We start from the raw sequence: 22,946 nt of genomic DNA, 5'->3' as shown, positions 1-22,946 counted from the left end.
AGTTTTATAAATCTTACAAACTAAAGCATCGATTTCATTTCTGTGTCCTGCCATATTGAGACAGTTTTTAAATCAAGAGCCTAGAATTCAGGTTACTTTCTTGAAACAATATTTTAAAATTGTTAATTTATGTACTTTTATAATTAAAATCTCTCTCTACTTCTAGTTGATTTAAAACTCTCCACTAAGTCAATGGTGTTTATTTCTTCTATGCACAGATACAAGTGACGACGTCAGTGCTCAGCTTTTCTTGTCATAATAACCCCTCTCCTCCATAGTGGTGTCAATAGGTGAAAGCTAATGTGTGTTTGATTTACCATAGCAGAGTCTGGAAGACACCTGTCATAGAATTATAAAGTAGAGAAGAATGCATAATGATAAAATTTCATGTATTCTCTCTTCCTCCAAAATTAGAGATGGACTAGTTGGAAGGAGAGAGGAGATCCATGTAGAGCTTCTGTACAGTGGGCCTTGGGGAGATGTTTAGCACCCTGCACTCCTCCCAAGGGTTTAAGTTCTCCTCTCAGAACAAAGGACACTATTGTTTGTTCCTCTACTGAGTATGTGAGAGACTGCAGACCTCATGGAGCAGTCCTATACATAAAATGAGTTCAGAATCACCATGGCTGAGAAAGAAACTAGCTGGATGTGCCTGAGGTCCATTTAAAAGGGATCCAAGCACCATAACTTTCTGTGCTTCCTCTCACCCCACAAAGGATATGAGAATGGCTGAGAACAAGCTAGTGGACCTAAAGGAGTGTGAGATTGGTCAAGGAGGTCAAAGATTAGACGGATTTTTAAGCAGATCTTAAGGTTGGACAAAGAGTGTCAATATACACTGCTGTATACCAAAAATTCACAATGCCTAGAATACTGCTGGTGCTCTGTGGATGCTCAGGAAGTATTCAGATAAATGAGTGGCAGGTGGCACTACATGATAAGGATGACCTGAGCAGATAACTTGCTACAGTGTATGATGGCCAAAGAGGCCAAAGGAGAACATCTTGAACATGTTAGGTTGATACTGTTGACCCAAATAACAAACCGAAAGAGTTTCTCTGAAATAAAATATATTTATTTGGAAATAGAGTATAGCAATGGGAATGAGAGTGCCATAGTAAACTATGTGTGTGTTCAGGGAGATAAAGGAAGACAAAGGTTTTTAAAGAAAAAAATGAGGAGGATACATAATTGTTTTAAATAATTATCCTTGACTACAAAGATTAATAACAAGGGTGATGCCAGTCCAACATTGGACAGGCAGTTGCTGGGCAGATGTCCCCGCAGAAGTGATTTTGTATAAGGTTGCGATGGTCTTTGTGCGGGGCTGTGATTTCTACAGTTTTTTTCATTATCAGGCATATATGGGTGAAAACCCTCTCTCCATGGTCTTCTCTAGCTCTATTTGTCAGGGTTTTCTTAACATTAATGACTCCATTTTTATTCTGACAACTTTCACAATATAGAAATACTCCAGGACTCAGCTACAAGTGAAGAGAGGCGTATGAGAGAGCAAAAATTCATTTGATGTTAAACATCTAAATGATCTCATTACATTTAAGATGTGAAAATATCACTTGGAAGATGTCCTTAAGGTTTATATTAACACAAAGAGATGCCAGGGATAATTTATTATGAATTATAAGGAAATAAAGAATACTTTGCTCTGCACACCAAAGTTTCTCATATGGAATTCATATCTACACCATGCCAATTGGACTAGAACTTCACTCTCCACGTCAGCATGAGCTTCTGACTCAGGGAGTGCTCTCCACAAGCTACCATTTAATACCTTACTCCGTGCCTTACATCGTACTAATTAATTTTTTTCTTTCCTAGAGATAAAGTCAGGTGTCCATATTTGTCAGATTATTTTTGGTTAATTAGTAAATATGCATATATAATTTGATTCCACAATGCCCAGTTGTATATCTGTTGCCATTTGATTTTAAAGGAATGAGGTGTAATAGAAAATCTCTCTCTACTTTTGTGAATCTGGCAGTGGATTAATAAATGGAGAAACTGAACAGAGTTGATGGAAGGGGGAACCCCCTAATAGGTTTATATTCAATCTCACAGAGATAATATAGAATACATTTACTTCAATGATTTTCCTTTGGAGTGTTTCCAGATATTTTATTCTGTTCTAGTGGGAGTGATTAGAATTTTGATGTAAGGAGATGCAAGAAAATGGAAGAATTACTTCTGGATGGCAGTTTAGACAGAAAAGACAAACAAATTTGAGGATTACTTTATGTTCTGTTTCTTTCTGTTCTCTCTTTTATCTTCCTTTCTTTATTGACCTGGAATTTGAGAACCATTGCTCATCAAGTATATTTTTTTAAAAGATGATATAATCTCTTATTAGACAGCAGCAATTACTAGGATGTAAAACAAATTGAGAAGTTAGGTATGACATGTCCATGAATAAAAGCTTGTTTACATGATAAATTGAGGAGAGAGATAGAGGAGAGAGAGGGGAAAAAAAGAAAGAAAGAGAGACCAAGCGAGAAAAAATTAACAATGATTAATATTGAAACCAACCTAAGAGTATAACAATGCATAGTAGAATTGCAATCAATGCCCCAGTGCTAAGTCCTACAGGTAGAAAAATTGCTTCCACATTACAAGACAGGATGGTGCCATCAGAGTCACATCTACAGACTCGAATAGTCATTGTGTTTGTGCTGCTCTGGACAGGGTAGCTGCTGTCTTCAATTATAACAGGGAGGAAATACAACTCTTGCTGCCTGCGGCTGTATCCGTTTCTTCGGGTTTCAATCCCAGCTGTGTTGTCTACAAAACATGACATTTATGGTAACATGGTTACTATGAGCTTCACTTCAAATCTTCAGGTTGGTATCTGCTCAATAGTAAGAAGCTCTTCTTGAATCAGGAAAAATGATTCTTATTTTCTTTATTTTTTTTCCCATTATGAAAACTGCCAAAATATAATCAAAATAATCATTAGAGGAAAAATAAACATTAATCTTGTCTGGTAGGAGAATTAAATTTTCTGTTCAGAAAGATTATGGAATACTTTATAAGACAGAAAGTGAATTAAATTGATCAATTTGTTTCTGACATTGCAATCTCGTTAAAAATAATTTTGTAAATATTTTCATGCATAATAGAAAATATTAAACTATGAATCTGTAAATTATTTCACATAAGAACCTATTCTTTAAACTATATTAAGACCAATTGACTATTTTAAATTAAGAATTTTTCTGTCTACATGTTGTATATGTATATATGTTTATAAATATATGTTATATATGTTTGTATGTATGGGAATACTTTCAACTCTGCACATCAGCTGGAATAAGAAACATGGAAAGGAAAACAAGGTTTGTTAAAAATATCGAAAATTGTAAACACCTTGAACTGTAACAATCACTACTTTAATATAATTTAAAAAGTAATTCATTGTAATTCTGGTTAATTCAAAATCATATTTACTTGCAATAATGTGACACAATAAAAATTACCACTTTTATATAAATGTAATTAATACTTCTATTGAAAGTGCTCTTTTGCATGCATTTGCTCTTTCATTTCTACACAAGTAAGCAGAAATTTTGTTTTATTCACAACAATATTTCATTTGTGTGTCAAAGTAACCCCTAGAAATGCTTTATTTTTAGAAATGTATCAATATGTAGTTTAATACTTGAGAATAAGGTAAGATAACTTTAGAAAAGTGTACAACATGTTACAATTGTGCAAGTCTGTCACAAACATGTTTACTATTTCAATCAGATTTCATTTTTCTATTGGTAGACTTTAAGTTAAACAACTGAAATTTAGGCAGGTTCTTCAGCAATAGGAAGCACCAAAATGAGAAAAATTTGGGGGTTATGATTAGGGATGAACAAATGGATATTAATTGAATCAACATTTAAATATTAAGCAATTGATGGTTGAACACTTGAGTCTGTGGAAAAGGAACAGGCTGGGAGTGAAGTTCATAATCTGAGTGAAAATGACTAATAGAAATAGAATATCTGGTGTGTCTGCATTTGGGAGGAGGTAGGGATTTGGTATTCTTGAACTCAATGTATGTGTCCAATGGCAGCCTAACCCTTTTTAAAATGTTTATTTTCAACTTATTTATTTATTTTGAGGAGGAGTTTCACTCTGTCACCCAGGCTGGAGTGCAGTGGATCAATCTCGGCTCACTGAAACCTCCGCCTCCTGGAATCCAAGCATTCTCCTGCCTCAGTCTCCTAAGTAGCTGGGACTACAGGTGCCCTCCACCACGCCCAGCTAATTTTTGTATTTTTAGGAGAGATGGAGTTTCACCATGCTGGCCAGGCTGGTCTCAAACTTCTGACCTCAGGTGATCCATCCACCTTGGCCTCCCAAATTGCTAGGATTACAGGTGTGAGCCACTGCACCCAGCCCAATTTATTATTTATTGAAAATTGACCATAACAAATTTATTGTGATATCTGTAGTGAAAAGAAAAAGACACTATGTTTTATTTCCTCTCTAAATGCTTTCTTTTCACTAAAAATACCTTACAAATCTAATTCATTATAAAACAAGGAACATGGTAAATGGCACCTGAAATTTTGTGACAAGTACATGTTTAGTCCATGAGGAAGCACTCTGCTATGAGGCAGTATCGTCTGGTTCCCATTAACACGATTAATCTGAAATGGATCTTTCAGCAAAGATACATTGTAGAAAATAGTCAACACTTGGGTTTGGTGAATGATGTGACTATCTACCTAGCTGCTGAAGCCTATGACCTGGAAATCTATTTTGTCTTATTACATGATATACACATATTGAATCTAGGGCATCTATCATGAAGTCTTATCAATTCTATTTCCATCCAAATGTCTCCATCCTCACGGTCAGTACCCTAATCTAAGGCTCTCACCCATTTACTGCAAAAACATCAGAACCAGTTTCATCTCCCTATGATATATTTTCCATACTACATCCAAGCTGATTTCCCTATAATGTAAATATGAGTATGTTATATTCTTGCTTAAATCTTTTAAAGACTACTAACATTATTGGTTTAAGTTATCTCCTGAAATAGTTTCTGGATAGGGTCACCATATTGTCCAGTTTGTCTTAGACCTATTTTTTGTGTGCTGTTGTGACATAACATTATTAATATTTCTAACTTTTTTATAAGTGTTTCAGTTTTTATGATAAAATATGTAGTCACTCTCATTATTAATAACTTCAAGATTGGGCCACTGTTTCACTTACAGCCATTTCTCACATTGCATATTTTATTCAGCAAACCCTACTCAACTTCCTTCAGTGATAAAATGTGGAGACTCTGATTTTCTTTACCTAATCATTGTAGCAAACTAATCTCTTCAAAACATCCTCTGATTCAATCATCATCATCACCATCTCAATACAATTTGTTCACTTGTTCTATATGCATTGAATTCGTAAAAATTTATCTTGTTATTATCGGGTTATAAATTCAGGTGTTTTGATGATTATTTTACAGAATATGGAAACTTAGAGGACATAAAATACCCAAGGTTACAGACCTAATAAAGTCAGAGATACTGATTGATACTCAACTTTAATATTTCTAATCCAGTGTCCTTTATATTTTTGTAATGGTTGTAATTGTAGCAGATGTAATAGCATTAGCAGTAGTAGCAGCAGTAGGAGTGTTGGCAATAGTAGTGGTAGTAGAAGAATAAGTGTACACCATGCAATACTTCACAGTCATAAAAAAGAATGAAATCGTGTACTTTGCAGCAACATGCACTCATCTGGAAGCCATTACGCTAAGCACATTGATACAGAAGCAGAAAACAAAACATCATATATTCTCACTTATAAAAGGGAGCTAAACTTTGGGTACACAGAACACAAAGATGGCAACAACTAACACTGGGCATGCCGAAAAGGGGGAGAAAGGGAGAAGACAAAGGGTTAAAAAAAACTGCTTATCAGGTTCCAGGTTCACTACTTCAGCAATGGGATCATTAGAAGCCCAAACCTCAGCATCATGAAATATACCCATGTAACAAACCTGCACCTGAATCTAAAATTTTAAAAAGTAAAATTAAGTTTAAAACGAGTTGTATTCCATGTCATGTTAAATAATAGATATAGTCCACGTTTAAAGTATAATGTTTCTATTCTTTGCAGGTAGAATTATTTATCTGCAATTGTTAAGTGAATTTTTTTTTAATGACTAGAGTTTCATTTACACTAATGTGTAAAACAAATTTTACACAAATTTATTTTTAAAGAGTTTCATTCCTTCCTCTCCATTCTTCTTTAAGTAGCAAATTCTCATTATAAACTATGCAAACCATGCCTCTCCCTCCCTCTAAATAAATAAATAACAGTGTAAGTGTAACCATGATGGCATTGGTGGTGGCTAAAGTGATCTTGATGGTAACATGTTTTAGGCATTTTGTTAAGGCTTTGAAAATATGATTTTATTTAATAAAAAATACTATGAGGTTGGCTTGATTTAGTAAAATTGTATACATTAAGAGTCTATCATTTTGGTAGTCATGGAGCAGAAATGAAAACCTATATCATTTCAAATACAATACCTGCATTCTTTAAATTTATTTTTTATTTGTTTAATCTTTATTTTAGATTTCAGGGTAACGTGAAGGTTTGTTATGGGTAAACATGCGTCATGGGGATTTGTTGTATGTATTATTTCATCACCCAACTATTAAGCCCAGTACCCAGTAGTTATCTTTTCTGCTCCTCTCCCTCCTCCCATCCTCCCTCCTCAAGTAGACTCCAGGATTTGTTGTTTCCTTGTCCGTCTTCCCAAGTTCTTATCATTTAGCTCCCACTTATAAGTGAAAACGTGCAGTATTTGATTTTCTGTTCCTGCATTAGTTTGCTAAAGACAATAGCCTCCAGCTCCATCCATGTTCCTACAAAAGACATGATCTCATTCTTTCTCATGGCTGCATAGTATTTTTATACACACACACACACACACACACACACACACACCACATTTTCTTCATCCAGTCTGTCGTTGATGGGCATTTAGGTTGATTCTGTCTTTGCTATTGTGAATAGTGCTACAATGAACATTTGTGTCCACATGTCTTTATAATACCTGCATTCTTAACCTGCGCTGTACTGTGTTATTCTAATAAAACAGTTTCTAAAGAGCTCCTTGTTAGTAAGTATAAGTAATGTACATTTGGGCCAAATGATATGTTTAAAACAGGGAAAACATTCAATTTCTCAGAGACTCTTTTATTGGCTTGACTCATTGAGAGACTGTCCACATTTACAATGGAAGCAACCTGCCTTACTAGACAGTCTATATAGATTAAATATTTAATTTATTACTAGGTATAGAATTTTGCCTTTCTCATATAAGGATTTCATATTTTCTGAAAATGAGTGCTTCAAAGAAAAGTATTGATTCCTCCCTTTGTGCCTTTTTACAAAGATACATGATAAGAGGTAAATTTTTCTGTGGTTACACTTACTTCTGAAGTCACGAACTGTAAAATTTGGTTTGATAGCAGCCTCAGGTGATAATTTAAAGGAGAATTGTTGCCCAGCAGGTGAAAGATCTCGGTCTGCAGCACTGACTATCTGAATTATCTGAAACAGAGTTGAGATTAAACTTGAAGTCGGTCATCAGTTTCAAAGAGGACTTTACACACCAGGCTACTAAATGTATTTAATGAAACATGCAAGTAGACAGAAATGACACTTTTTGAGTCAATATCAGTAGGTCAATTATTTACACATAATTTTTATAAAGAAATTTCTAACATTTACAGGGAATAACGACAGGCACAATTACAGAACATGGGCTAATTTCAAACTGATACCTGCGTAACCAAAAAGGTAACCAGCATTAAAAATTCACACTAATAAGCAAAGTAAAATTAAAATGTACTTGCTTGCATTTTAAATTAGATCAAATAAATGCTTTCTAGCCTGAATATAAAAATGCTTACTGAAAACAAAATCTCTGGTTATCTAAAAGCCCTTGTGATAGCAAAATTTTAGTATGAGTTATGTTTTGTAACAATGGTTCTATTTTCATAAATAAATAAAATGATGAGAAGGAGAGATATAAAAGCAGTATATCTGCTTTCATTATGTTTTTCTTCATTTGGTAGGAATACAAATTGTGTTTTCAAAGAATTTTTAAAAGAGTAAGCACTATCATTCCTGTTACAAAATTTTTCCTAAATTGCTCCCATACGTTGTGTATCTTACAGTTAAAGGCCTGGTACTTCAATGAAATGCCCTTAAATACTCAGAGAATAAAAATAACTTCTGAGAATCAACCTGTGAAATTTATAATCCATTAAATAGATAAGCAAGTAAAAATGGCTTTGAGGCATGTAGTTATTAACATATCCAATGGCTGTGCATCAGACAGAATTTCAGGAACTGTATGTGAGAGATGACAAGGGCAGAGTGTTGGCCAGATAATCATGCTCTCAGACTACATTTGAATCTGCAAGAAGAAGGCTCTAGATTTCAGACACTATATCCTGGTCCCAGTGTGTAAAGCATGCATTATGTGATCTTACATTGATGATATTAAGCATGAGAATTCAGTTAAAACCCAATTTTATGACTATGATCTATGTTCCTGTTTATCTGCACACACACATGAATAGATAGATGATAGATTTGTAGGTAGGTAGATGGATGGATGGATGGATGGATGGATGGATGGATAGATGATAGTTATGTAGGTAGGTGGGTGGATGGATGGATGGATAGATGGATGGAAGGATAGATAGATATCACTGGTATCTTGGATATCCAGTGCAGTGTTAGTAATTTCTAATTTAACAAATTAATTGGTCCTCTTGTATGAATTTTGATTTCTTGTCTTAGTGTGAATTAGTCACACAGACTCTGTTTAAGCTTTAAAATTGTCACGGGGAGGCTTTCATTATTCAGCACCAAAGTCTAAATCATGGGATGTGTCTACTTAGTGAATCACCATACAGACCCTATGAAACCAACTTTCCTTCACTTAGACCAATGTCCGCAGATCACTCTATTTCACTGATAAAATTTCTATCTATTATTCGGGGACTGGCTGTCAAATTTTGCCTCTAACTGTTATAAACTAGTACCATTTGCTAAATTTAATGTATAACATCTATTTATTCTTTATTTTTTTCTTTATTATTTTTTTATTTATTTTCTTTATTTTTATTCTTTTATTTTCTTTATTTTTATTCTTTATTATTCTTTTCTTTATTCTATTTATCTAGAATAAAGAAAAGTCCTTTAGAGCAGCATATAGATATGAAGACTTTGTTATAGACTGAAACTCATCTGGAAGTGTCACTTGGGAGTCCCTGACCCAAGGAAAACAGCTCCCATATAAATCTTCACTGATTTACATAGCATCATCTTTCCTCCTATTCTTATTTTTTCAGAATAAATACATGAAATGTAGGTGATCGGTAGGCAGATAATAGATAGTAGTATAATCCAGAGGAGACAGTTCCTCTGCATAGTTCTTAGGCCAGTGGCAGAATGGCAGGGCTCAAAAACAGAAAATATATACATTGCTCATATATAGATTTCTTACATATTACAATATAGTACAATTAATTTCTCATATATTACAATCCCTGAAAACTCAATGGACATTTCAGGGTTATGCTTTGTAGAAAAGTACGGCTCAATTGGACACAAAAAGCCCCAGAAATATATTTTAGAATAAGAGCCTCTAAGAATCCAAGATATTCTTCAAATTTTTGTTCAGATGTGAAAAAATAACATTGATTTCAACTAATTTCCTTTTCTCAACTCAACAAATCCTTTAATTTATTGGACAAACATACAGCATTAAATGGAGCTCTATTCCTGAAGGCTTCCATTTGGAGCATTAGAAATGAAATTCTAATTGATCTGAAATCATTAATATCCTCAATCACCTAAAAGCTAAAGAATTGGCTTTTTTTGGTCTTTGTTCAGTGAGGTATCCTGAAAGTGGAAAATAGCTAACTTGATGAATTTTGGTGAACCTCTTCAAATTCCCAAAACAACCAAATCGGGTTATTTATTTGGGCCCAAATATTTTTGTAGCAACTAGGATTTCAGAAACTAAAGAAAGCTGTAGGCTCATCCCATATAAATTGTGTATGCACTTAAGGTGATAAATTTTAAGTGCATTCTGTGCCCATCCAAAATTAAGGATGCAGATTTCTTACTTGAGAAAATATCACAAAATGAGTTATGATGTTAGAAGATTAATGAGTCCCCAAATTATCAAATGGAAGAGTAAAGCAGTACAGTCCTCTAGAAGTTTCCATGGTTATGAAAATATTCTATGTCTGCAGGCACCAAAATAATACCTACTCCCCACGTATTGAGCACTTGAAATGTGGTTAGTATGAATGAGAATATAGTTTTTAGTTTCATGTAATTTTAATTTTATTTTAATAGCTATACAACTAGTAGACATCACAAGTTTAGAACTATGGGACAAAGGTTCCGCTAAGTGATGTAAAGCATGGAAATTGAAAAAGATACTAAAGATTAAAGAATGAATTTTTTCAACAAAAATACTCTTAAATATCAAGATTTATTTCAAGAACTAAAACTTCAATTTACTCAAGTGAATAGTTATGCTATTTAAAGTTGATCAAAAATAGAATAAACCAAAGCATACCAATGCATTTTCCACTTTTTCCATTTGGAATGTAAGTCCACAATATTAGATTAAACATATTTTTGTTTCATGACATACTCTTTTAAAAATACCCATGTCTGATTCCCTTTATATTATTCCTTTATTCATTCATAAGACTTTAGGGGGAAAAAAAAGAAGAAAAAACGGCAACCTACCACCACCTAACATAAAACCATTCACAATCAGTTTCATTAACTTTGTGGTCTTCTTTCCTCCTAACATCTTCCCACAACTACATCTTCACAGAATAATATTAACTTCATAAGAAAAATGAAAGTCAGACATTTAAAATAACCCAGATGTTCTCCCCAAGGCCACCAGAGAGGGATGCTTTGCATTTTCAGGTTAGCTTAAAAGATTTGTTGTGCAACTAACACAAGCACGTGAGCAAAATAAGAAATATACTGGGAAACTGCACTCTAAAGTGACTGGCTTACTAGATTTACAGTCACAAGTTCTTTAGAAATTTGTGAGTGGGGGCTGGGGGCGGTGGCTCACGCCTGTAATCCCAGCACTTTGGGAGGCAGAGGCTGGTGCATCACAAGGTCAGGAAATTGTGACCATCCTGGGCAACATGGCGAAACCCCGTCTGTAATAGAAATACAAAAAAATTAGCCGGGCGTGGTGGCCGGCGCCTGTAATCCCAGTTACTGGGGAGGCTGAGGTACAAGAATCACTTGAACCCGGGAGGCAGAGGTTGCAGCGAGCAGAGATCGCACCATCGCCCTCCAGCCTGGTGCCAGACTGAGACTCCGTCTAAAAAAAAAGAAAAGAAAAGAAAAAAGAAAAGAAAAAGAAAAAAAGAAAGAAATTTGCGGGTGGATCACTTGAGGTCAGGAGTTCAAGTCTAGCCTGGCTAACAAGGAGACACCCCGACATCCCATCTCTATTAAAAATATAAACAATTAGCTGGGTGTGGTGGCACATGCCTATAATCCCAGCTACTTGGGAGGCTGAGACAGGATAATCACTTGAATACAGGAGGTGGAGGTTGCAGTGAGCCAAGACTGTGCCATTGCACTCCAGCCTGGGTGACAGAGCAAGACTTCGTATCAAGAAAAAGAAAAAGAAAAGAAAAGAAATTCAACAGTGGGAGAATAGAAAAACATAGCAGAATCCACAAGTGTAGACCTTTATACAAAGCACTTTCACTAAGTAATCAGTACTTTGTCCATGTAGTATCACCTCCACATCCATTCATCTATATCATTAATTCACAAGAGTTTAATATCTTTTATGGTTTATTTTATGAAAGGTCTGATTCAGAAAAGTAAATATATGTGTATACATTCATGTCTGGACTTACAACTTAAAATACATGCATATGGTGGGTCTTTATACACTCAAGAAACAATATTTATAAGATACCTGTCCTGGCTTGGCATTTTCACACACGGCTGTCTCATATGGCACAGATATTTCTGGAGGAAATTCATTTACATCCAGGACATTAATCAGTATATTGACTTTGCTGGTTAATAAAGGGTTACCTGTTAAAAACATATAAAGATAAAAGATGATTACAAAATCCGGTCAGTTATTGCTCCTACAATAAATGGTATTTAAATTTTTAAAAAATCAGCCTTTATACAAAATGAGAAAAATCCTTCTTCTTATAGGAAATTCTTCTTATAGGAAATTCATGCCCTTTTTTTAAAAAGAAACCTTTTTATCATCTTGTAGTTGGAACCCTTAGAATTCAATACCAAAGTAAGGCCAACTATTTAATTGATATTTTAGCAACAAGTGAGCCCTTTCTAAAAGAATGACTAAGTTATCGTACCCGGGTTAGTTCACAGAACAAATCTTTACCAATAGTGATATTTTTCCTCAGATAAAAAATTGTCTATGTTGTACCCACATAATGAAAACGTTATTGGTTGAATAATCTACATATTTAAATGACTCACTCAAAATGATTCCTCCTAGAAGATTCCTCCTGAAAAGAAGAATTATAACCAAAAAAAAAAAAAAAAAAAGAGAAAAAAGGCTCTTTATAAATGAAAAGTATTAAAATAAACCTAAGGAAGTAGAAATAAGAGACGGATTATGGAAAGCTATATACTTCCTTAAATTACTTGCTGGTGATAAAAAAGGAAGTAATAAACGTTTTTGCAATAACTTACTTCTTCCTACTTCCTAGTATCAAAAAGACTGTCAGTTTGACAAGATGCCTCTGTCAAAATCCCATCACAGGTTTTAGTCCCAACCTATGGATTATTATCTGGATCTCTGTCATTTACTGAATAAAACTAGAAAATAATTAAATAAACCAATAAAGCAAAAATAATGTACCTATTTGAACTTGTGCAATATATAATTTTACCTTACGAAGTGTTACAGATGGATAAAGTGTTGCACATTGCTGAAAGACCTCTTGCCCAGAGGCAGAAAACTAAATGAACGAGGAGTTTAGATCCAAACCCAGGATTACGAAAATGCAAAGACCATGTTTATTCCATCATACCTTCTCTATTGATTGGTGTATGAGTTAAACTCTTCTGCAATGCCACCAAAGACTTCTAATATTATTTTAGATGTCTATCTAGAATACTTCAAAGAATGCATACAAAATCGTTCCACATGACTGATTTCGAAAGGTATACAATATCTTGCTTTGTTAAAATTCATTTAAAAAATACATAACAAGCATTTGACACAATAGCTTTAATAGCATTCTCATATTCACATATGACAGTGAAATTCATTATTTGCACCAATACCAGCACAGATAACATAAATTGCTTGTAAATGGTTCATTCTTATAACACTGGGTGTGCTTATAAAAGGTAGATTAATAATCTTGGAGAATTATTCAGAAAATACACATTATTTAAAAATTGATATTGGTCACAAGCCATGATCTTATGTGATAGAAACCTTTTAGCCCGTTTTTCACAAGCTATTTCACCTTTCTTTAACTCAGTTTCCTTGTATGAAACATACGGTTTTCATAGGCCCTGCTTCACAGTGGTGTTGCATTAAATGAGATGGTATTTTACAAGGTGTTTGATAAATTTTGGTAAATATCATTACTCTTATTACCATTTATACTTTGTGGGGATGATCAAGATCTATTTCTGTTATTGCTACTCATTCTCTGCATAGTATAAAATATAAATAAAAGTCAACAAGTTGGTTAAACTAGGTTTACTTTTCTAAAGAAACTGGAAATTATAAACAACAGCAATGCCTAATGCCTAATAGTTTAGAATCCTTGCAATGTACAAATATTCAAAAGCACATTACAAAGATGAACTCACTTAGACTTTACAGCAACTATGACATAGGCATTATTTTTATCTCCATTGTGTATGTGAAACTCTGAAGAGATGGGGATGTAACTTCTCAAATATCATAAGTTGAAAGTGGTAAGGCTAGGTTTTGATTCCAGCTGTTCTGATTCCACAGCTCATGCTCTTAAACTCTATCATATATTGAGCTTTAGATGAAAAAAATAAACCACTTTGACAATCATATAGCTACTTACAAAAAGACGACTAATTCATTTTATAAAGTTTAGTCAATGAAGGTGAATAACTTAAACTACTCAACATCTGGGCAATGTAAAACTCAGTTTCTACTTTTTATTTTACATGGTATATAATGTATGAGTCCTGCAGCTACATGAAAAGGAAAATCTCTTTTTTACTTTTTTTCAGTATTACGGTTTTGTTTTATTAAGTTGATGTGACAATGGGATATCTTCCACAGGGGACAGGAGTTTTCCTAGAGATTCATTTTATAATATAAGAAAAGGTTATTAAAATGAATTTAGGCCTGGTTTATCTATCAAAAATTAATTCTGTTCTGCTAGTTATAAATTATTTTCTATCCTGCAAAATAAATTCTAATGTCTGTTATGAGTAAATGGTCCCAAACTTATTCTTAATATTGTAATTTTTTTTATTATTAACAGTGTTTCCCCAAAAGTACTATTGGCATTTTAGCTATGACAATGTTTTGTTGCGTGAAACTTCCCTGAGCACTAGATATCCTACAGGATATCTAAATTCCTAAAGATTAAATGTCACAAGGCATCATTGTGGCAATACAAAATAAGTGTCCAAATAGAGAAAAAATAACAAAAAACATGTTTACATCGTTGAAAATGAGTAACAAGTTCATCTGTTTAATGTTACTCTCTCTTCTATCATATATTTTCAAAACTTTTCATAATTAAACATTAAGAATGTCACCTCATATTTTTAAGTGGCCGTTTGAGAAGCAATAACATCTCAGTCTGAGAACTACTGTACTCAAATATGAATTGAAATTTTCACAAGAATGAATAATGCACAGGAGTAATACAGTATTATTTAATTTATATAGAGAGATATTGTACTAAATTATTTTGAAAAGTAATGACCTATTTTCTTACTGACTCATCTAATCAATATTTGGGGCAGCAATGATGAAATTCATTTAACCTTGATTTGGCATGAGTATTATTACACAATTATTTGAAAATAACACCATGTGGAAATTAGTTACTGTTGAATACTTATGAAGGAAATTGAATTATGAACCTAGTAAACATTAAATAATCAAAGTCTTACACAATTAAGTGTTAAGTTCCTAATAATGAAACCATTTAAATTCTAATTATTATTGTTCCACATTGCCTATATTTAATAGATAGTTACTTACTAATTTGAGGCTCATGTTAGATAACAAAGAAACAATTCTATGTTTGTCCCTTATACCTTCACAATGATTTGTTAGATCTTCCTCTCTCTATCTTTCAATAATATCAGAGTCAGATCTTACAGTATTTTGAGTCAATTTGATTTAGAACCTATTTTATTATTAATATTTTAAAATACAACTTAAACTAAGAGAAAAAAGGGAAAGTAATAAATTACCAAAATCTGAGATGAATTCATTACTTCTCATCATTATAAATGAAATAAAAAATGATAAAGGAATATTTTAAATTGCTTTATGAAAGAACATAGTTAACATAGGTGAAATTGACAAATTCCAACAAAATGCAAATTACCAAAACTGACTCAAGAATAAACAGAAAATCTTAACATAGTTAAAACAGTGAAGAAATGAACTTGTAATGAAAAATCTCCTCACCAAGTAAAGCCCATGCCCAGGTGGCTTCACTGGGGAATTCTATCAAATATTTAAGGAACAAATAATATTTTCTTACAGTTTATTTCAGAAATAGAGGAGGAAGCACTTACCACCTAATCCTATGTGCCTTGATACAAAAACCAATTTAAAAAATCACAAAAGCCAAAATCGCTGACTATTGTTTCTTATAAACATAAGTACAAATATTCCTTAACAAAATAGTAGCTAATTAATTCCAGCAGCAAGTTATACAGATAATACATTATGACGAATGGGTGTTTATCCTAAGGACACAATGTTGATTTAACATCCAAGAACAGTCTCCATATTAATACAAGGAAGAACAAAATGTTACAAGGCTGTCTCAATGGACTTGGAATTTGCATTTGACAAAACCCTAGTCCATTCATGATAAAAAACTCTCAAGAAATAATAAGTAAAAGGCAGCTTCCTCAACCTGATAAAGTATGTCTATGAGAAACTAATATCACGGTAAAAGACTTTTTTATTCTAACACTGTGCACAGAATAAGAATATGTGCTCTTGAAATATATATACATATATCTCTAACATTGTCCTTGAGGGTTTTATGCATTGAAATCAGACCCAAATATAAATTTTTAAATGGTATCCAGATGGAAAGAAAGAAAATGATTATTACTTAAAGATGACATGACCTTGTAGATGGAAAATCTTAGGGAATCTGCAAATAAACTTACAGATATAATAAAGGAATACATCAAGTTCTTGGGATAGGAGATAAATGTAAAATGACAATTATACACTTAATATACCAGTAAAGTCCAAATTTGTTAGTCCATTAATTAGCCTTCGATACTCAAAGGAAAGGAGGATAGACCTCACTTCTTGACCAAAGAAATGTCAGCTTCATTGTCAGAAGAACATGTCATATAGGATAGATTTTTAGGTGTGACATAATTAGAATTCATAATCGAAAATCTCTTTTAGAAATGAGTTCACTGGGAACTGCCATTGCAACCTTTGATAAACCCTGGAAAACATGAATTTTAAATATAAAAGAGAATTTTGGTGTTATATAAACTTACAGTTCTCATGCTATTCTTCTTAGTGCTAGGTGGTTTCATGAGGAATAAAGAGAAGCTGTTAGCATTACCCACTATTTTCTTGATGTAATCTATTGAGATTCCATGTAAGATTTTATCTGACAAAGTGTCCTGCTCATCTACAAAGTTTGAAAACTATAGATGCATAGATATCTATTGATAGATGAAAAAACGTTGATATAATCTTTCCTATGATTTCTGTTGGAGTCAAGACAGGAATCCAGATCTTCTCACAGTTTCTCCATGCTCTATGATAGCTATTAACTAACTCAGCAAGAAGATGGAATGCCTGAAATCTACCAATATATATGATGATCACTTATCCTCAATGAGTCACATTTAGAATGCATCTAACCACCAGGCTTTGAGGAAGCCCACTTTACATTCAAAGGACAAGGCAGAGCTTCTTAAAATTGTACCTAGTAGATGTGTTTCCAAGAACCAAATGAGAAGTGTAATTGAACATGTTTTGAAAATGGTAAAGTACTAATGAACACAAGGTTCTTGTTAGATTAAAATACACTGGAGTTATTTTGTTTCTTTATTTAAAAATAACATCTCTTTGGAATAACTGTAAGAGTTAAAATTCGGCCAGTAGTTTGAGACCAGCCTGGCCAACATGGTGAAACCCACTAAAAATACGAAAATTAGCTGGGCATGGTGATGGGCACCTGTAAGTAATCCGCATTACTCGAGAGGCAGAAGAATCGCTTGAACCTGGGAGGTGGAGGTAGTAGTGAGCCAAGATTGTGCCATTGCACTCCAGCTTGGGTGACAAGAGCGAAAGTCCATCTCAAAAAAAAAAAAAGTTAAAATTTAGTGTTGTGATTTCTGAAAGAACTGGAAACAGAATTACCCTTTGACCCAGCAATCCCGTTATTGGGTGCATACCCAATGAAATATACACTGTTGTACTGTAAGGACACATGCATGTGTATGTTCATTGCAGCACTATTTACAATAGCAAAGACATGGAATAAACCCAAATGCCCAGCAACGTAGACTGGATTTTTACAATGTGGCACATATACAGAATGGAATCCTATGGGGCCATAAGAAAGAATGAGATCATGACCTGTGCAGAAACCTGGGTGGAGGTGGAGGCCATTATCCTAAGCAAACTAACACAGGAACAGACAACCCAATACCACACGTTCTCACTTGTAAGTGTACTTTGAGTATATATGAACGCAAAGAAGGGATAACAGACATCAGGGCCTACTTGAGGACAGAGAGTGGTAAGAGGGTGAGGATCAAAAAACTAGTGACAGAATTACCTAGTGACAGAATAATCTGCACGTCAAACTCCCATGAAACGCAATTTACGTACACAACAAATCTGCACATGTACCCTTGAACCTAAAATGAAAGTTTACAAAAAAAAGTTTAAATTCAATTGTGTGACTGTGTTCTAAATTACAACTACAATAGCTTCAAGAACAGGATCTTAGCCTTTTATGACACAAAACTGAATTATACTAGTGCAAACTCGGTAAGATATAATAAATGAATGCTATCGGTTGATACAGGCTTTCTTTGACTTTTCTCTTTAGTTCAGTTACTTTTAAATGGCACATTAAATTACTCCATGTCTAAAATAATCTGTAGCTATCTGGGAAATCCATAAAGATAATGTATTCACCAATACACTTCTGTGACTCCATAAAGGTGGATTCAAAGATTTTCTGATGGGCAATTGGTTGAGAGTGTTAAGTTATTATTTAAGGACCTGGAATCAATAAAAAGGAGTGTCTGGGTTAAGATAAGGGGTTGTGGAGACCAAGGCTCTTATTATATAGATGAAGCCTCTAGATAGAAGGCTTCAGAGACAATAGATGGTAAATGTCTCTTATCAGACCCAAAAAGGTACTAGATTCTTAGTTAAATCTCTCCGGGATCAGGAAAAGACCTGAAAAGGAAAGAAAACTATCTACAGAATGTAAATTTTCCCCCATGAGAGAGAGCACTGCAGGCCCATTTCAAAATATGTCAAATAAATATACTTTGGGGTAAATTACTTTGATTCCTTTTAGGGTCTGGCTATCTGTCTTGTCATGTGATGTTACTAAAGTCAGGGTGAAATTTGTTATCTTATTGCTACAAAGAGTCTGTTTAGTCATTCATAAGATCTTTGTTTTAATGTTATTGCTGGTCAGTTGTGCCTGATTTCCAAAAGGAAGAAAGTATCGTGAGGCATGTTTGACTCCCCTTCCCATCATCATAGCCTGAGCTAGTTTTTCAGATTTACTTTGGAATCCCCTTGGTTGAGAGGAGGGGTCCATTCAGTGAGTTGTTGGGCTTAGAATTTTATTTTTGGTCTACACTATAACCAACATAAATTTTCAAAAATACTGGTAAGATCAATTTCTGTCTTTGATTATATCTCCTCGGTGTATACATTTTTGCTTCAGGATAAAAATCAAAATATCAGAATATGCTGAGAAAAAAAATCTTATTTGTCATCTGGATTTTCTTCATGATTGGGAGGCAAAAGGTATGGTGAGAGACAGAGAGACAGAGACCACAGAGAGAGGAGTTACACCTCGTACTCATCCTCTGTTTCTTTCTTTTTCCTAGTCTGAAATCCTGTATATTCTTCTGAATATTCTTTGCTTTCTTCCGCTTCTAGAGTTTGATGTATGCTATTTCTGCGAATGAAAGTATCTTTTTACCTTCTTCTCACTATTATTCCCCTAAGTTTTATACTTCTCAGTTTAGATGCCACATTACTGCAGCAGATTTCCCAGGTATCTTTCTGTCTGCTCCTCTGACACCCTGCTGCTTTGCTTCTTTTCTGTGTTAACATTTTAATGCATTGGGAGGCCAAAGCTGGCAGATCACTTGAGGTCAGGAGTTTAAGACTAGCCTGGCCAGCATGGTGAAATCCGACTTCTATTAAAAATAGAAAAACTATCCAGGTATGGTGGCACACACCTGTAACCCCAGCTACTCGGGAGGCTGAGGCTCAAGAATCACTTGCACCTGGGAGGCAGAGGTGGCAGTGAATAAAGACCACGCCACTACACACCAGCCTGGGTGATGGAGCAAGACTCTGTCTCAAAAACAACACCAACAACAAACCATTTTAGTGCAGTATTCTAATTGACAGTTCACTATGTCTGATGTCCTTTAGGCTGGAAACTCATCTGAGGAAAACATTATTTTTATTTTTTGTAAAATTTGTGTCTAGGGAATAAATAAACAAATGAGTACTAAAATGTTGTTATATTCATGATAAATATTTTCTTGAAATATTAATACATAAAAGTTGTGATATAATAATGTTGATTTACATATATTAATTATGTACATATCCATACATTCCAGAAAGTATTATAGACCATGAGATTTAAAGATATATCAGAGACTGTCTTTTTTTTTTATTATTTGAGATGGAGTCTCACTCTGTCACCCAGGCTGGGGTGCAGTGGCATGATCTTGGTTCACTGCAGCCTCTGCCTCACGGGTTCAAGTGACTCTCCTGCTGCAGCCTCCCTAGTAGCTGGGACTACAGTCACATGCCACCACGTCCGGCTAATTTTTGTAATTTTAGTAGAGAAGGGGGTTTCACAATATTGGTCAGGCTGGTTTCAAACTCCTGACCTCAGGTAATCCACCTGCCTCGGCCTCCCAAAGTGCTGGGATTACAGGCGTGAGCCACCGCCTGGCCCAAATAGAGTCTTTGATACAAAGAAGTTCATACTAAGAAGTATGAACTTATAAGTATCATCATATACTATATCATATTGAATCTATTCCTATGGTAATTAGATTCAATATGATATAGTATATGTCAACAAAATAACATTTCCATGTAAAAATATTTTCTAATTGTGAATTCTCTCTTGTATATGATGTTAAAAAGAATTTTATCTACACGTCTAAATATAATTTTTATCCAAATTTCAACCTTTAGGTGAAAAGTTCATCATGTAGTTTTAATTTCCTGTGATAATGAGATACTAATTAAGAAAAATATAAGCCTGGCATTATAGTTTTACATGTGATTTTGATGGAGCAATTAGATTGATTTAAAGTATTCCTAAGCATTTTGATTACAGTAATGTACCCATAAGCTGCTGAAAATTTAAGATAAAATATAGTCTATCACAACATAAATTTGGATTTCATTACATTTACATAACATAATAATGAGAAAAAACGGTATTATTTCTAAATTAAATTGATGATTATGGTGATGTTAATGATTATTATTTCCCATGTATATGATACATTACAGTGCTTTAGGAAATGATGTGAAAACTTTATCAGTGATTCTCGCTTTGAAGTATTACTCTTTGAAGTTGTGATGGTTAATTTGAGTGTCAACTTGATTGGATTGAAGGATTCAAAGTATTGTTCCTGGGTGTGTCTGTGAGGGTGTTGCCAAAGGAGATTAACATTTGAGTCGGTGTACTGAAAGATGCTGACCCACCCTCAATACGGGTGGGCTCCATCTAATCAACTGCCAGTGCACTTAGGATAAAAGTGGGCAGAAGAACATGGAAGGACTAGACAAGCTGAATCTTCCGGCCTCCATCTTTCCCCTGTGCTGGATCCTTCCTGCCCTCAAATATCAGACTCCAAGTTCTTCAGCTTATAAACTCCTGGACTTGCACCACTGATTTCCCTGGTGCTCTTGGGCCTTCAGCCACAGACTGAAGGCTGCACTACTGCCTTCCCTACTTTTGAGGTGTTGAGACTTGCACTGGCTTCCTGGCTCCTCACTTTGCAGATGGCCTGTTGTGGGACTTTACCTTGTGATCGTGTGAATCAACTATCCTAATAAACTTCCCTTCTTATATTCATCATTCCTAGAAGTTCTGTCCTTTTAGAGAACCCTGACTAATTCAACTTTTAGTACCAGGAGTGGTTCTAGAAAAATATAATTGTAAGGACGAATTTCTTTAGCTGGTTTTGGGGTTTCTGGAGTTGGCTGCTTAATATGATGAGACTCAAAAATGCTAAGGAGTTTGCTTCTAATAGTATGGAGAACACTGATAGTCCTTGGTGTGAACTGTTTAGGAAGTTATGCAAAATAAATGAATTTTATACTCCTGATTCATTGCTCATGAGAGGCAAGGAGTTTTGTGACTCTGTACATAATACCTTTGACCATATGTGGAGAAGCAAGAAACATAATGAAGTTAGTTGTTCACCAGACAAAGTGATGAAGGAAAACAATAAACTCAGGGAGTCTAACTCCTGGGTCCAGAAGCAGATACTGAGCCTCAAATTTTCTAAGATTGCCCTGAGTGAGAGTCTTATCTCCTATAGAGAAAAAGCTGAAATTGTGGAAAATCAGACAAAAGGTCTTATCATGAGAGTAGTTGACCTGCAACAAAAAGTACATGCACAGCCTTGTCAGGTGATTACTGTTAAAGTGAGGGCATTGGAAAAGAATGGGACCCTGCACCTGGGAATGGGAACTGGTGAGAGGGCCCTGATAAAGGTAAGGACACAGCTTGTAAACCCTGATAAGCCTTTATTGTCAGAGGAAACAGCCTTCCCATTCCCAGTGGTGGCAACATCCCCTCCCCCACCCACACTGCCATCAGCCTTTCCACATTTGTCTGAGGAGATAAAGCCTGCACTGCCTAAGGCAACAGTGATGGCCTCCCATGAGGCAGTTGTCAGACCAGACAATGTTGGTACTCTTCAGGACCCACCCCTAATACCCCTGTTTACTTCTAGACTTATAACTAGACTAAAGTCCCAATGGGACCCTAGAGGTAACTTTCAGAGGGTAATCCACAAGGAGGTACACTAACTTCAAAAGAACTTCTTGAGTTTTCTAATTTATATAAGCAGAAATCTGGAGAACAGGCATGGGAATCGATATTAAGGGTGTGGGATAACGGTGGAAGGAGTATAAAGTTGAATCAGGTTGAATCTATTGATTTGGACCCACTAAGTAGGGATTCTGCATTTAATATTGCAGTTAGTGGTGTTAAAAAAGGTTCTAATACTTTATTTGCTTGGTTAGCTGAAACATGGATTAAAAGACGGACCACTGTGAGTAAGCTGGAAATGCATAATCTCCCTTGGTTTAATATAGAGGAAGGGATCCAAAGACTTAGGGAGATTGTGATGCTAGAGTAGATTAGTCACTT

General features: G+C 34.6%; 1 protein-coding gene across 3 annotated transcripts in view; it reads right to left on the bottom strand.

Annotated features, from left to right (window-relative positions):
* The window catches only part of CDH12 (cadherin 12), a 1,094,618-nt gene that overhangs the window by 1,881 nt on the left and 1,069,791 nt on the right, over positions 1-22,946 (bottom strand). For all 3 annotated transcript variants that reach the window (XM_007961262.3, XM_007961261.3, XM_037988711.2), the window contains 3 exons: positions 12,032-12,153; positions 7,470-7,587; positions 2,545-2,796 (listed from right to left, as the gene is read on the bottom strand). In XM_007961262.3, the coding sequence (XP_007959453.1) occupies positions 2,545-2,796; positions 7,470-7,587; positions 12,032-12,153 (492 nt within the window). The remainder of the gene's footprint in view (positions 1-2,544; positions 2,797-7,469; positions 7,588-12,031; positions 12,154-22,946) is intronic.

The sequence above is a fragment of the Chlorocebus sabaeus genome, chromosome 4, assembly GCF_047675955.1.
Source record: "Chlorocebus sabaeus isolate Y175 chromosome 4, mChlSab1.0.hap1, whole genome shotgun sequence".
NCBI lineage: Eukaryota > Metazoa > Chordata > Mammalia > Primates > Cercopithecidae > Chlorocebus > Chlorocebus sabaeus.
The sequence above is the reverse complement of the archived record's forward strand: the minus strand, read 5'-3'. Positions and strand labels throughout refer to the sequence as shown.